The sequence below is a fragment of the Physeter macrocephalus genome, unplaced genomic scaffold (assembly GCF_002837175.3).
Source record: "Physeter macrocephalus isolate SW-GA unplaced genomic scaffold, ASM283717v5 random_416, whole genome shotgun sequence".
NCBI lineage: Eukaryota > Metazoa > Chordata > Mammalia > Artiodactyla > Physeteridae > Physeter > Physeter macrocephalus.
The window spans coordinates 15,401-28,992 of NW_021145702.1; the positions used below are offsets into that span (position 1 = coordinate 15,401).

The following is a 13,592-nucleotide window of genomic DNA, read 5'->3' on the forward strand; positions in this document are numbered from 1 at the left end:
AGGCAAGTTTCTGGCTGAGAGGGAATGAGGGAGGGAGAACATGGGTGTGCTCCACACGCAAGCCTCCCTGAGCAAGTGGCTGCTGGGAGCTCAGGCAAGCTCACACCCCACCCCACCTCACCCCACCCCACTCCCACCTGGAAGAGGGACACAGACACAATCACTCAAACCAGCCTTGAAGCAAGAGGACTTGGGAGGGGCTGAGGAGACGAGCTGCAGTTGGGAGTGTACTGTCCTCACAGGGATGAGAAAACCGAGTCTCAGAGCTTGCAGATGTTAGCGCTGGAAAAGGCTGCTTAAATTAACCTTCCCTGTCATCTGGGACGGCACCTGGCTAGGAGAAAGGACGAGACCCTCCCTGTACTGCGTCCCTTCTCCTGTCTTACCGTGGCCCCTCACAAAGCTGTGACTCTTCTTGAGAAAAGCATTTCTGACAGCAGGACCATCTGCAGAACCACTGAACAGGCCTTCTTAACAGGTAGCAACTGCTGACAAAGCCTTGTTCATGCTGAGGAGAGTTATCCGGAATGTCTAGCTCTGAAGTGCCAGTAGGCGCTTAGCACTGATGGCTGCCCAAAATTCCCTGAACGTCCATCTCTTGCACCCAGGGGTTGGGGCAAATCCACATGAGCACCAACTGCCAGATCTTCTGCTCTGGAGACACTGACAGACACTGGCAAAGCCTCTAGAATGTTTCCTTTGACGCTGCAGCACAAACCACTGAGTACTCACACGAAAATGTCATCCCGAGGCATGATGTGATTTAAACCTTCATCCATTTGGAAGATTTTGTGGAACCGGTGATTATACACATCTGTGACCACCATCTAAGAATCAACAGTAACAGAAAGATTACAGGATGGATAAGAGTACACCCACCACATGCCGCAACTAAAGATCCCACATGCTGCAACTAAAAGGATGCAGCATGCTGCAACGAAGATCCTGCGTGCTGCAGCTAAGACCCGGCGCAGTCAAATAAATAAATAAATATTTTTTTTAAAAAGAGTACACCTACTTAATAACCCAGGAACAAATGAAAAAATATGTGCTGCCCCCTGAGAGATCATGATGCAACCAGCCCCAGAGCTCAGGGGCCAAGGGCCAAGGGGGAGCAGCATGGTTGTCGCCACCAGAAAACACGCTGTATCTGTCCCAAGGTTTACGACGGGATTTGCCCTCCAGTGGCAGGAATGGTGGGGAGTGAGTGCTGACCAGAGACCAGCAGTCATCCAGAATCCTCTGGGGTGTTCCCTGAGGCCGGAATTCTCCAAGCCATCCTCAGCACATAGCAGAAAAGACCAAACCCCAACCACCAAGACCTACCACCTGAAACCAGCAGGGGTGCAAGGGGAGTGGGGAGGAGAAGGGCACTGACCAGGGCTGGGACAAGGGAGGGGCTGGGGGCATCCAGGAGGATGGATCCTCGTACAGCAAGAGGTCTTCACTTTCCCCACCTTCACACAGGGCCAGGCTCAGCAGAAAGGCCAGCGTGAGCAATTGTTTTTATTTTTCTATTTTATTTTTATTTATTTATTTTTATTTTATTTATTTATTTATTTAATTTTTTTGCGGTACGCGGGCCTCTCACTGCTGTGGCCTCTCCCGTTGCGGAGCATAGGCTCTGGACGCGCAGGCTCAGTGGCCATGGCTCACGGGCACAGCCGCTCAGTGGCATGTGGGATCTTCCCGGACCGGGGCACGAACCCGTGTCCCCTGCATCGGCAGGCGGACTCCAACCACTGCGCCACCAGGGAAGTGCCAGCCAGCAATTGGTTTTAAATAAAGATTTATATCAAGTCACTCCACAGACTTACAGAGTTTGGGACAGGAAAGAACTTCCAGCTTCTCACATTACAGATGAGGTCAGGTAGGAAGGGGAGGCAAAGTGAGAGCAAATCCCCAGTCCTGGCCCTCTGACCATAGCTAGTGTGTCCTCAATGGAGGAAAGACAGTGTTCCCAGGGCTGGAAGGGACAGTCTCAGGCACAGTGTGCACAATGAACAAGGGCCAGGAGGTCTGAGGCATCCAGATATAACCACATGTGTGCTGGCCGATAAGACCTACCCCACAAAAGTGGCTACAAAGTTGAACCTTAACTCCAAAGGACTACGAACTGCCCCCAATAGGCTGAGTGCCACTGAACACCCCGCCTTACGTTTTCTGCAGCAATGCCAGACAGCCTGGAGAGAGATTCACACAGGTCAGACACGGCCCCCATCAGCGGCACAATCACACGGTACTGCAAAGGAGAGATGGGAGGGGTGACAAAGGTGCTCTGGAAAGGGTGAGAGATGAGTTGGGAGGAGCAGGCATCATGGAGGGCAGAGATGCCCCTCCAGAAACAGTGTGTGGTGAGGTCAGGGCCCAGATGAGTGGCCAGCAGAGCAAATAGGCAAGTCTTCTGCATCAACACCTGCCTCTCTATTCAGGTAGCACCACAGAAGCTGGACCATCTCTTTCCCTCCTACACATTGCTTTATTTCTTTCTTAACTTTTTAGAGCCATTCACTACTTCCTTTAAAGAAATGTTACAATTATGCAAACTGCCAACCAGTCCTTATCATAAAGCCAGAAGAAGCATGCAGTGAGCCATCAGCAGGGCTGGACACTAAGACTGGCCTGTCACACCTTTCATTTGGCCTTTTGTTCTGGCCAGGCTCTCCTAGCTAATTTAGGGGTGAACATAACCAAGGGAAGTACTGTTTCTAGTCCCCTAACATTCAGATTCAAGGATCTCTTAGCAGATCAGCCAGGTTCCTTTAGTCAAATGAATGGAGCATAGGGGAAAAGGTGACAGAGAAGCCCAGAGAACCTTCACAATATGCCTGAATGACATGGGATTACACAAAGGTCTGAGGGAGAACAAGGGCACACACTCAAGGCAAGTGCCAAGGGGTTTCAGAGGCAGCTGATAGAGCTGCTGCTGCAACAGATGGAAGCAGCCCCACTCTGGGTCTGGAGGCCACTCAAAACAAGGGGTACCATGAGGGTGCCGATTTCTCTTACCTGGGTAGGTCGGCAGCGAGGGTCAGCGGGAACCAGGAAGATCTCCATAACTCGATCTTTCTTCAAGGGCAGTGGGAGAGTTAGATAGCAAAATGGGTCAAAGGTCACAGAAACCTTAGCACATTCTGGGCAAACTAAGGTAGATTTGAAGAGGCCATGGAACGTGTCCACAATCACAGAGTCATTCCTCAACCTATGATTCTCCCAGGCTTCCTTTGCCACCACCTGGAAGAAAGCAAAGGGGATAAGTAAGACATTCTCAACATCCCCCAGTTCTTAGCCTCTGCATCCAGAATGATTCACAGCAAAATCTGAAATAGACTGTGAGGCAGTCTGTGCAGCCAAGAACTTGGGCCAGGCCAGCAAGGGCCAGGACTGCTCTTAGCATACCAAACTCATTCCATATGCCAGCTCCAGGCCCAATCCTACACTTAACAAAGTGCTGATGCAGGATCTACGGGACAGAGACGAACTGACAGCGCTGTGGACACATGGACCTGACCTGGGAAGGACTGCCTCCTATAGGGCTTCCAATGATCCAAAGTCCCTTCAGTGAGCTTTTAAATTTATGCTATAGTTCAGCTAGCTCATGGTTTTTCCTTTAAGATGTGAACGCTACTTTGAAGGATTCATATTGATCATCCCAATGTGATAGGTAGCTTAAATACTAAATTCCCTCTTCATAGATCTGAAAATCAAGGCAAAAAATGTAAGTGTCCTAATAACATTAATAACAAACTATTTTAATCATCATAGATGGATTTTAATGGATTTTAATAATCCCAAGGGCCCACACTACAGGCACGTTACAGTTTTCAGGGTGCCCTAGTCTCTGGTTCACCAAAGTAATTATACTAAACAAAGTGACTCTAACTTGAAGAAGCCCAAGAGGGAGCATCAGGGGTAACTAGAGTTAGCCCCTTTGTAACGTGCAATACATTTCCATATTAGACCTCATGTCCACGTCACAAACAACAGTGAGAGGCAACCAGAGCCCTGGCACCAATACTCCAAGACCAGAAGAATGCCCTTGCACCTCCCAATAGGAGGCAGCTTCTTTGGAATACTTTTCTTCAAAAGTCTTCAACATCATACCGCATCTGGCCGCCCATTGGCATCCTTCAGCTCCAGGTACGGTTTTTTCTTTACTCGGTTCAGATCTTCGTGCAATCCGTCTAGAAGAAAGGCTAACAGCTCCTGAGAGTCTTGTTGTTGGTAGCCAGAAAACTGAGGGGCAAAACGTCCCACCTGAGTCTACAACAAAAGCAACCACATCAGAAGACATAAGTTATAAAGAACCAGTGAAGTCAGATAGGAAATTGTCATCAAAAATAACTTTGGGCTTCCCTGGTGGCACAGTGGTTAAGAATCCGCCTGCCAAGGCAGGAGACAGGGGTTCGAGCCCTGGTCCGGGAAGATCCCACATGCCATGGAGCAACTAAGCCCGTGTGCCACAACTACCGAGCCTGCGCTCTGGAGCCCGCGAGCCACAACTACTGAGCCCATGTGCCACAACTACTGAAGCCCGTGCGCCTAGAGCCCATGCTCTGCAACAAGAGAAGCCACAGCAATAAGCCCGCGCACCACAACGAAGAGTAGCCCCCGCTCGCCACAACTAGAGAAAGCCCACGTGCAGCAACGAAGACCCGACACAGCCAAAAATAAATAAAATAAATAAATAAATTTATTTTTTAAATAAATAAATTTGCAGTCTGCTGGTACTGTAAGGGAGAACACCCTTGCTCCAGTAGCCTGATTAACTCCTCAAGGGCCTAAAGGTCAGCAGTTCCTACCAGAGAGAAGAGGGCTAAGATCTGAAATCCAGGACAACTACAGACTTGGAAACTGGGCCACTACCCTAAGAGAGGAGTAAAGAGTGACTCCCTCAGTAGCCACATGTCCTAAGTACAGACACGAATCCCTCTCCAACCACCTTCTTTGGTTCAGAGTCTCCCTAAGAAGTTTACAAATGGTACCTACATCAGCCAGAGGAATCCTCCTAGCCCTAAATAAGAGCACTGTACATAAGAGCCCTCCTAGCCCTAAATAAGTGTCTGCCTTGTATTGCTCTACACTACTGATCCTCAGAGTGCAGTGCCCAACTAGTGGCATTAGCATCATCTGAAAGCTTGACAGAAATGCATCTTCTCAGGCCCCACCCCGGACCTTCAGAAACAGAAACTCTGGGAATAGTAATTTGCATATATTTCCCAGGGATTAATGTGACCATGGGAATGAAAAGAATTTGTTTTCAATTTCAATAAACAATCTAAGATTTTAATTTTCTCATTGAGCTTAGGTGCTATATTTTTTTTCCTCTGTGAATCAGATGCTTCATGAAGGCTCCTTGAACCAAACAGGATTTCCAGATTTCAACACATGGAGGCAAGGCACTTTCCCCTCAGCAGCGAAAAACATTCAGGGGCAATGGAAGGTTGAGGTGCTCCAAGTGCCCAATGCAGTTCACCCATCTTCCTAGCTGAGGGACCCAAGTGAGAACTGCCCCTCATACCAACATCTGACAATGTCAGCCCAATTCCTAACTTAGGGGACCCAACTCAAACCACAGTTGGTATACGTTCCAGTCTCAGAGAACCTGGGAGCACCCTTCAGATGATACTGGAAATTAGACTGAATTTTTATGGTCTGGCTTAGGGTGTCAACCATTTAAAGAATGCCACTGTAGGGACTTCCCTGATGGTCCAGTGGTTAAGACTTCACCTTCCAATGTAGGGGGTGTGGGTTCGATCCTAGCCAGGGAGCTAAGATCCCACATGCCTCGCAGCCAAAAAACCAAAACATAAAACTGAAGCAATACTGTAACAAATTCAGTAGACTTTAAACACGGTCCACATCAAAAAAACTTTAAAAAAGAAAGAAAAAAAAAGAATGCCGCTGTAGAATACAGCATTCTGAACAAGCAGCTTACAATACAAATGATTATCTGAAGTATCCTCGGCCCAGAGGTGGGGGCTGAGTCACTTAAGTGTGTGCTAAATGACTAAACAGAAAAGAAGGATCTGATCATGTAGTGCTTTTAGTCTTGGAGCCCATCTTAATCCCAAAATGCAGTAAAGGAATGCTTCATTACAACACGAAACCACTCTCCCCAAAATAGGAAAAAGGAAGTATATACGTCAACCTACTTTGAACATGCGAGGTGCCACATGAGCATCCCTTCCAGACCACATCTGCTTAATGAGTTCTGCATAGGCCTCTGCAATTTCCCCTTTCATTCCCAGAGGGTTGTCCCTGTTGATTTCAGCCTCATACTCATCTTTGAGAAAGTAGTCGGTCAGTGGTGCAGTGTTGCTTAAGCACTGAAAGAGAACACGATCACAGCTTACACCACTTCTGGAGAGCACACAGAGACACAAGATAAACCCAGTTCTAAATGACCAGTGAGGGTCACGCCAACAAAATGAAGTGCTCAGCAGATTCTCTGAAGGGCTCATAACAGTAAGGCACAGCCTCCCAGAGGCTGGCCAGGGACACTGTTTTGGAGGGAGCTCACACTTACTGCCTAAGAACTGTTTCTGAGACAAGCTCTCTGAGGGCAAAAGCTGTATATCCCAAATGCCTGACACACAGTAATTTTCTATTCAGTCGAAGATAATAATTTTAAGATGATATATTTTTTTTATTGGAAGTGACTGCGACATTCCACTATTTCATGAGAAGACAAAATATAAGTAAGCCGAAGGCAAAATGTTTTACTAGAGCCAAAACACTATGGGTGGAAAATCAGGATAATTAGAGAAAACAATATTGTACCTGTGTATATTAATTTTAACTCCTTAAATTAAAAAATGAAGGTGGGTATTGGATTTTATCAAATGAGTTTTCCTACATCTATAGAGATGATCACATGGTTTTCTCCTTCATTCTGTTACTATGTTAAAAGACTGATTAATTTTTCAGGGGTTAAACCAACCTGGTTTTCCTAGCACAAACCACACCTACTTGTTATGTGTTACCACTTTTATTTAGATATCATTGATTTTGATTTGCTAAAATTTTATCTACATTATTTGTGTCTACAGTTATGAGATATGATAGTCTAAAATTTTTCTTTTTAGAAATTCCTTGTCATATTTTGGTATCAGAGTAGCCTGCCTTGTAAAATCATTTGGGGTGCTGGAAGAAGATAGGCATGATTGGTATTTCTGCCTTAAATCTTTGAATACATTCACCAATTCACAAGAATTTTCTCTTTAACCACTGGGCAACCAATCAGTCATGCCATATAATAAAGCCCCAATAAAAATTCTGGACACCAAAACTCAAGTGAGTTTTCATACCTGGCAATGCTCCATGCCTACTGTTACACATCAATGCCAGGAAAGTAAAGCATCCTGACTCCACAGGAAGAGGGCAACAGAAGCTCTGTGCTGAGAACCCTCCTAGACTCTGCCCTGCTCCCTTCTTAACCTTGCCTAATTTTAAATCTGTATCCTTTCCCTATAACATACCATAACTATGAGTATAATTACTTTTAAGTGAGTCTACAAGTCTTTCTAGCAAATTATCAAAACTGAGGGTGGTCTTAGGGAGCCCCAAACTTGCAGCTGGTGTCAGAAGTGAAGGCAGTACTAAGGACTGTGCCCTCCTAACTTTGTAGTTGGACCCTAACTCCAGCCCATGCCCAAAACAGTACCATCACAGAGTATGTGCCCCCAAAATATTTGATGGATGAACAAATGAGGTTTCAAAGGGAGGATTTTAGGATTTTCTCCAAGCAGGGCATGAGGTGAGACAGCTCACTGGTGAAAAGATGGTCAACTTCAAGCAGGAATAATTTGGCTTAGTACCAGCTACTGTGAGTTCTCATCCCATTAGAGACCAACCAGGCAAGTATTCCAGTACTTTCTGAGATCACTCCCTAATGGTGAACAAAATTCAACATACTTTTACTGTAAAACCAAACCTAGAACTGATTAAGACATTTTGAGGCCAGGAACACTGATGAGGCCATTCTGTACTACCCAGTGGGATGTGCCTTGGCAGGGATCCCTGAAGTACTAACAAAGGGTCGTCAGGGACCCCTGGGAGAGGATCCTCCCAACACCTTAGAGGCCACTCCCACCTGAGCCTCAAGTACTGTGAAGATACAGTGTTATTGAGATGGCAGCTCTGCCCTCTACCTGCAAGGCGGAGTTCATGAAGCAGGTGTTTCCCAGGTTTCCAAGTCCACAGAGCCCAGGTTGTACATGAGTTGATGGGGACTCCTGACAATTATACGAAGCAGAGAAGCCAGATCCACTGGAAAACATAACCCACATCAGCAATAAAAGTGAGTGCTGCTCACATGCCTTCAGGATGCCTTTTGGGGCTCTGCCGGGGCCTCTAGAATTCTCACTTGATAATAACCCCGTGAGACAAGGTCTCTTTTACTCCCCTCGCCAGCCCTCCGGCCCCCCCAACCCCCTGCCTTGATTTGACATGATAACGGATGGTGAGCACATCCTTAAGGGGAGAAATGCTGTTTGAATCCTATGCTCTCAGGCTTTGGCAAATGCTAATTTTGTATCCCTCCAGAAGGCTAACTGCCAGGTGACTTCAGCGAAGAACACTGGTTACCAAGATCAAAGCTTGCACCTGCCACCACCCACCAGGCCACACTCAGTCTTGACTGTGCCTGAGTGTGCATGCACTCTCTCTCTTGCCTGACCTCCCTCTTCCACCCTGTCCGTGCTATATGGCAGGTGCTCCTGAAACACTCGGAGAAAGGATCACAGCCATGCAGAGGGGAAACAGGCAGGGTCCTCCCATAGCCAACAATCATCCCCACATAGCTATTCTGCCAGACAACCAGCCCATTCCTTCACAGACAAATGCAGTGACCCCCATGACCACCAACTGACTTAGGCTGTGGGGAAAACACCAGCTCGCAGGAAGAAAAGCAATGTACATCAGAACTAGGAGGCAAAATTTACTGTGGATATGAAATGGAGCAAGAAACCACATGCAGCATGTTCCCATGGGGAGCCCTAATCCCACTACGCTTAGTGTAGCAGCAGAGGAGCTGTGCAGGTACGGCCTGGGAAAGGACTCAGATGGAAGGGAAGCAAAGTGAAAGGACCTGCTCTTACCCCCTGCTGACACTGGAACTGTGCATCCCAGAGGTATTAGTGCTATCACCATTTGAAATGGGAGAGGCAGATACTGAGGAATAGGGACTTGCTGATGATGTTGGAGAGGTAGTAAAATTTCTGCTAGGTGCAGTGCTTGATCTGGGAGAGAGAAGCAGAAACAATGCTACTGACATTTTGCAAAAAGCAAGCCCTATTTAATGCCTTAGGTCTCTTCTCAAGAAATAAATGTTCTCCATATTCAGTTATTTAAAATTAATTACAAAAAGCCCATTTTCATGCTAATTCAAGACAAATGTTATTTAACTGAGAGTAAAGAAATTAATTGATCTTCCTGTCTCATTCATCCACATGGTCATATACTGAATCTTTCAGTAGGATAAAACACAAGGTTGCTTCAGGGCATCCTAGTTTGATTTACAAATGATAATAAGCTTCCCTAAATTTTAAGAGTTACCAGTGAAAGACAAAGAAAAATGGTAATAAGAGATGAATTTCCCCCAAAGTACTTGACCTATAGGTGGCTATAAGTATAACAGAATAGAAAAATGGCGATTTAGTTTCACTGTGCTATTTGAGGAAATTCCTTTTGTTTCCTTAAATTTACCAAATGTGAATAACCTCTGTTTCAAACTCATGTTTCAATATTTTTCATAGCATCTTATTTTAGATTTATTCCTACTTTCAGACTAATTAATTCAAGGGCTAATTGCCCAAAATCCTAAATTGATATCAAACGGGACTTCCCTGTCGGTTCAGTGGTTAAGACCCCGCGCTTCCACTGCAGGCGGCACGGGTTCGATCCCTGGCTGGGGAACTAAGATCCCACATACCACATGGTGCGGCTCCCCCGCAAAAAAACTGATATCAATTTTATCAAATTTTCTACTAAAATTCATATAGGCACATGCAGAAGAAAGTGAGTTGTCTGCATTGTTTCAAATATGTACAACTGTGATTTTCCTTCTAGATTTGGGGTTATTTTTATTTATTTATTTTTAATTTTTTTTTTTTTTGCGGTACGCGGGCCTCTCACCGCTGTGGCCTCTCCTGCTGCGAAGCACAGGCTCCGGACGCACAGGTTCAGCGGCCATGACTCACGGGCCTAGCCACTCCGCGGCATGTGGGATCTTCCCGGACCGGGGCACGAACCCGCGTCCCCTGCATCGGCAGGCGGACTCCCAAGCATGGCGCCACCAGGGAAGCCCTGGGGTTATTTTTAGAATAGAGAAAATAATTAAGATGCATTGTCCCTGCAGAGTGCCCAACCTCATGTGATCTGATGTCAACCAGGGTTCCCCTTGAGAAGACAGTGGGACGTGGCAACAAAGATGAGTGATCCTGTACCCACACCGTAGGCAGATGTCAGGGAACTATCCAGGGGCCTAAATGGGTGTCAGGAACTGAGTTCTGCTTCACATTCTGTGGTCACAGCAAGGGAGGGGGAAAGAGGGCTCCCCAGCCTCTCACCCACCCATAAGGAAACACACCTTCTCTAATCCTGAAGAGCATCTGCTTCGCTGAGCCTCATCTCAGCTGCAAAGGGGTCCAAGAACTCAGGCAGCTCCTTAAGTAAGGCTTGGCAGAGCCAAGGGCACTCTCTCCTGCCACACAGGTGACTTAAGCATACACTTGAGGCCTGTCCACTGTGATGCCGGTATGCCCAGCCTCCTATGCAAGCAGGAAAGTCACTACCCAAGTCTGATACGGCAGACTCAGTTATCTCAGGTCTGGAGATACTACAAGATAGCGAAATTCAATTTCTGACATACAGAACCTCAAGGCACATTGCTTAACACTCCCCTTTTTAGTAACTGTTCACTGGTAACTTATTTTATTCCCTGAACTTAAAAGGGCAAAAATCCATATAAAGCCACTACACATATCCAAGACCTATCAACTTCTTAAATAGACAACATTCCAGATGAAATGAAAGCAAACAGGGAATTCCCTGTGCTCCAGTGGTTAGGAATCTGCACCTTCACTGCCAAGGGCGTGGGTTTGATCTCTGGTCAGCAAATTGGGATCCTGCAGGCTGCATGGAGTGGCCAAAAAAATAAATTAATTTTAAAAAACAAAAAAAGAAAAGAGAAAAATTTTATTTGACATTCATTTAAAATGTTCTAGAAAATACTGCCAGAAGTTTTCAGAGTAAATTCGGTCAAAAAGAAATCCAACAGTGATTACATAAGGATATTTTTTTTTTTTTTTTTTTGCGGTACGCGGGCCTCTCACTGTTGTGGCCTCTCCCGTTGCGGAGCACAGGCTCCGGACGTGCAGGCTCAGCAGCCATGGCTCACGGGCCCAGCCGCTCCGCGGCATGTGGGATCTTCCCAGACCGGGGCACGAACCCGTGTCCCCTGCATGGGCAGGCGTACTCTCAACCACTGTGCCACCAGGGAAGCCCAGGATATTTTTTATATGCTTGAAAACTTTTACAAAGTTTTTGTTTGTTTTTTTACTCTACCGTTGACAGACAAATCAAAAAGCAAGACCTCTGTGCAGAAGTGACTTGTATCTGAGAAAAGCTTGGGCACTTGTCACTTGTCACCAGGCAACTTCAGAGCACACCGTAGGGCACTGCTAGCCGGCAAGTAGGCAATGGTAGGAAACGCCTGACGTGAAGCAAGACCTCACTCTCAAATGTGACCGAGTCTCATGCAACAAACTTTCTGAAAACAGAGCCTACAGCTCCAAATAAGGATCCCTCTGCTCCTAAAAGATACTCTGGTTAAGTCTCTGGTCTCCTGGCACCTTTCTACTGAGATATTTCCTGATCCTAGGCATGCCCGGTCATTATCATCACAATGAAAACATGCCCTGACCTATGGCTGAGGCTCTGTAACATATTCATGCCTGCCCTCCTTGCTCCATTGCTCTCTACTTGCCTCTCAGATGTTCTCCAGGCCAAATGCCACTTTGAGGATGAGTCCACTCTTTAAGCCCACCCTCTGACCTCAGGTATTCAGAGGCCAGCATCTGGCATTATCATTAAGACAACAATCAACTCTTAGCCAGAATCCTCACTGCCTTCACAACATCCTAAACTGTGATCTCCCCCTCCACCAACAGTGTTACCCCTCATATGCATGCAACTCAAATCTCTATTTCAGGAACACTGGCTTCTTCCAGCTCTGGGCAAGCAGCTTTTACAGGGGACCGTGGTGCAGAGCTAACCAGGCCTTATAGACATCAGGCAAGTAAAGTTAGAGAGAATTAAACAGTTAGAGAGGGGCTTCCCTGGTGGCTCAGTGGTTGAGAATCCGCCTGCCAATGCAGGGGACGCGGGTTCGAGCCCTGGTCCAGGAAGATCTCACATGCTGTGGAGCAACTAAGCCCGTGCGCCACAACTACTGAGCCTGAGCTCTAGAGCTCGCGTGCCACAACTACTGAAGCCCGTGCGCCTAGAGCCCGTGCTCCACAACAAGAGAAGCCACCACAATGAGAAGGCGGTGCACCACAACAAAGAGTAGCCCCCACTCACCACAACTAGAGAAAGCCCGTGCACAACAACGAAGACCCAACGAAGCCAAAATTAAATAAATAAAGTTATAAAAAAATAAATAAATAAAGAGTTCAAGAAACAGAAAAAATGAGGCCAGATCTATAGAGAAGCTTGGAAGCACTAACACAGAGGTTGGAGCAATCCACAGGAAGGAAAAAAACCGTCTGAAAATGCTCAAGAGTTTACCAGGTGGCTCTCACTAGTGAATAAAAGAGCTGAATGTAAACAATTTCATTATGCTGTTCTCCTGTCAGGATATATGTAAAATTGATTCTACAACTGGTTTAAAAAAAAAAAAGGATTAAGCCAATCATTGTCTTTCCCTGGATGACAAACTCACTTGATGTACTTTCCCATTCCCTCAATTTTATCCTATGTCACCTCTGACAGACAATGTACTACCGAACAGGGCTGGTTTAAAAAAAAAAAAGTCTGATTTGATTTTAATGAGTTGAACCCAACTACAGTTATTCTAATTACTGTTATAGCTGGACTTAATTCAATCTCCCTTGTTTTCTAATAACCATACTTTTCAGTTGTTTTTTCCCTTCTTTCTTGCCTTCCACCTGAGTTTCCCTTTTTTATTTTATTTTATTTATTATATTTTTAATTTTTTATTTATTTGCTTTTATTTTTGGCTGTGTTGGGTCTTTGTTGCAGCACGGAAGGAAAACCACATTCACAGACAGACAAAATGAAAAGCCAGAGGACTTTGTACCAGATGAAGGAACAAGATAAAACCGTACAAAAACAATTACATGAAGTGGAGACAGGCAACCTTCCAGAAAAAGAATTCAGAATACTGATAGTGAAGATGATCCAGGACCTTGGAAAAAGAACAGAGGCAAAGATCAAGAAGATGCAAGAAATGTTTAAGAAAGACCTAGAAGGATTAAAGAACAAACAAACAGAGATGAACATTACAATAACTGAAATGAAAAATACACTAGAAGGAATCAACAGCAGAATAACTAAGGCAGAAGAAC

General features: G+C 45.8%; 1 protein-coding gene across 9 annotated transcripts in view; it reads right to left on the reverse strand.

Annotated features, from left to right (window-relative positions):
- The window catches only part of USP4 (ubiquitin specific peptidase 4), a 51,659-nt gene that overhangs the window by 15,394 nt on the left and 22,673 nt on the right, over positions 1-13,592 (reverse strand). For 6 of the 9 annotated variants that reach the window (XR_003678504.2, XR_003678505.2, XR_008616690.1 and 3 more), the window contains exons 7-13: positions 9,102-9,242; positions 8,154-8,271; positions 6,156-6,329; positions 4,105-4,263; positions 3,010-3,234; positions 2,159-2,242; positions 733-827 (exon numbers count right to left, since the gene is read on the reverse strand). Coding sequence is in view for 4 of the 9 variants with exons in the window: in XM_007129867.3 (XP_007129929.1) it covers positions 733-827; positions 2,159-2,242; positions 3,010-3,234; positions 4,105-4,263; positions 6,156-6,329; positions 8,154-8,271; positions 9,102-9,242 (996 nt within the window). In the remaining 5 variants the exon portion in view is untranslated. Of the gene's footprint in view, positions 1-732; positions 828-2,158; positions 2,243-3,009; positions 3,235-4,104; positions 4,264-6,155; positions 6,330-8,153; positions 8,272-9,101; positions 9,243-13,592 lie in introns of those variants that run through there. The other 3 variants (XM_007129868.4, XR_003678507.2, XR_003678506.2) reach the window with 3 other exon arrangements.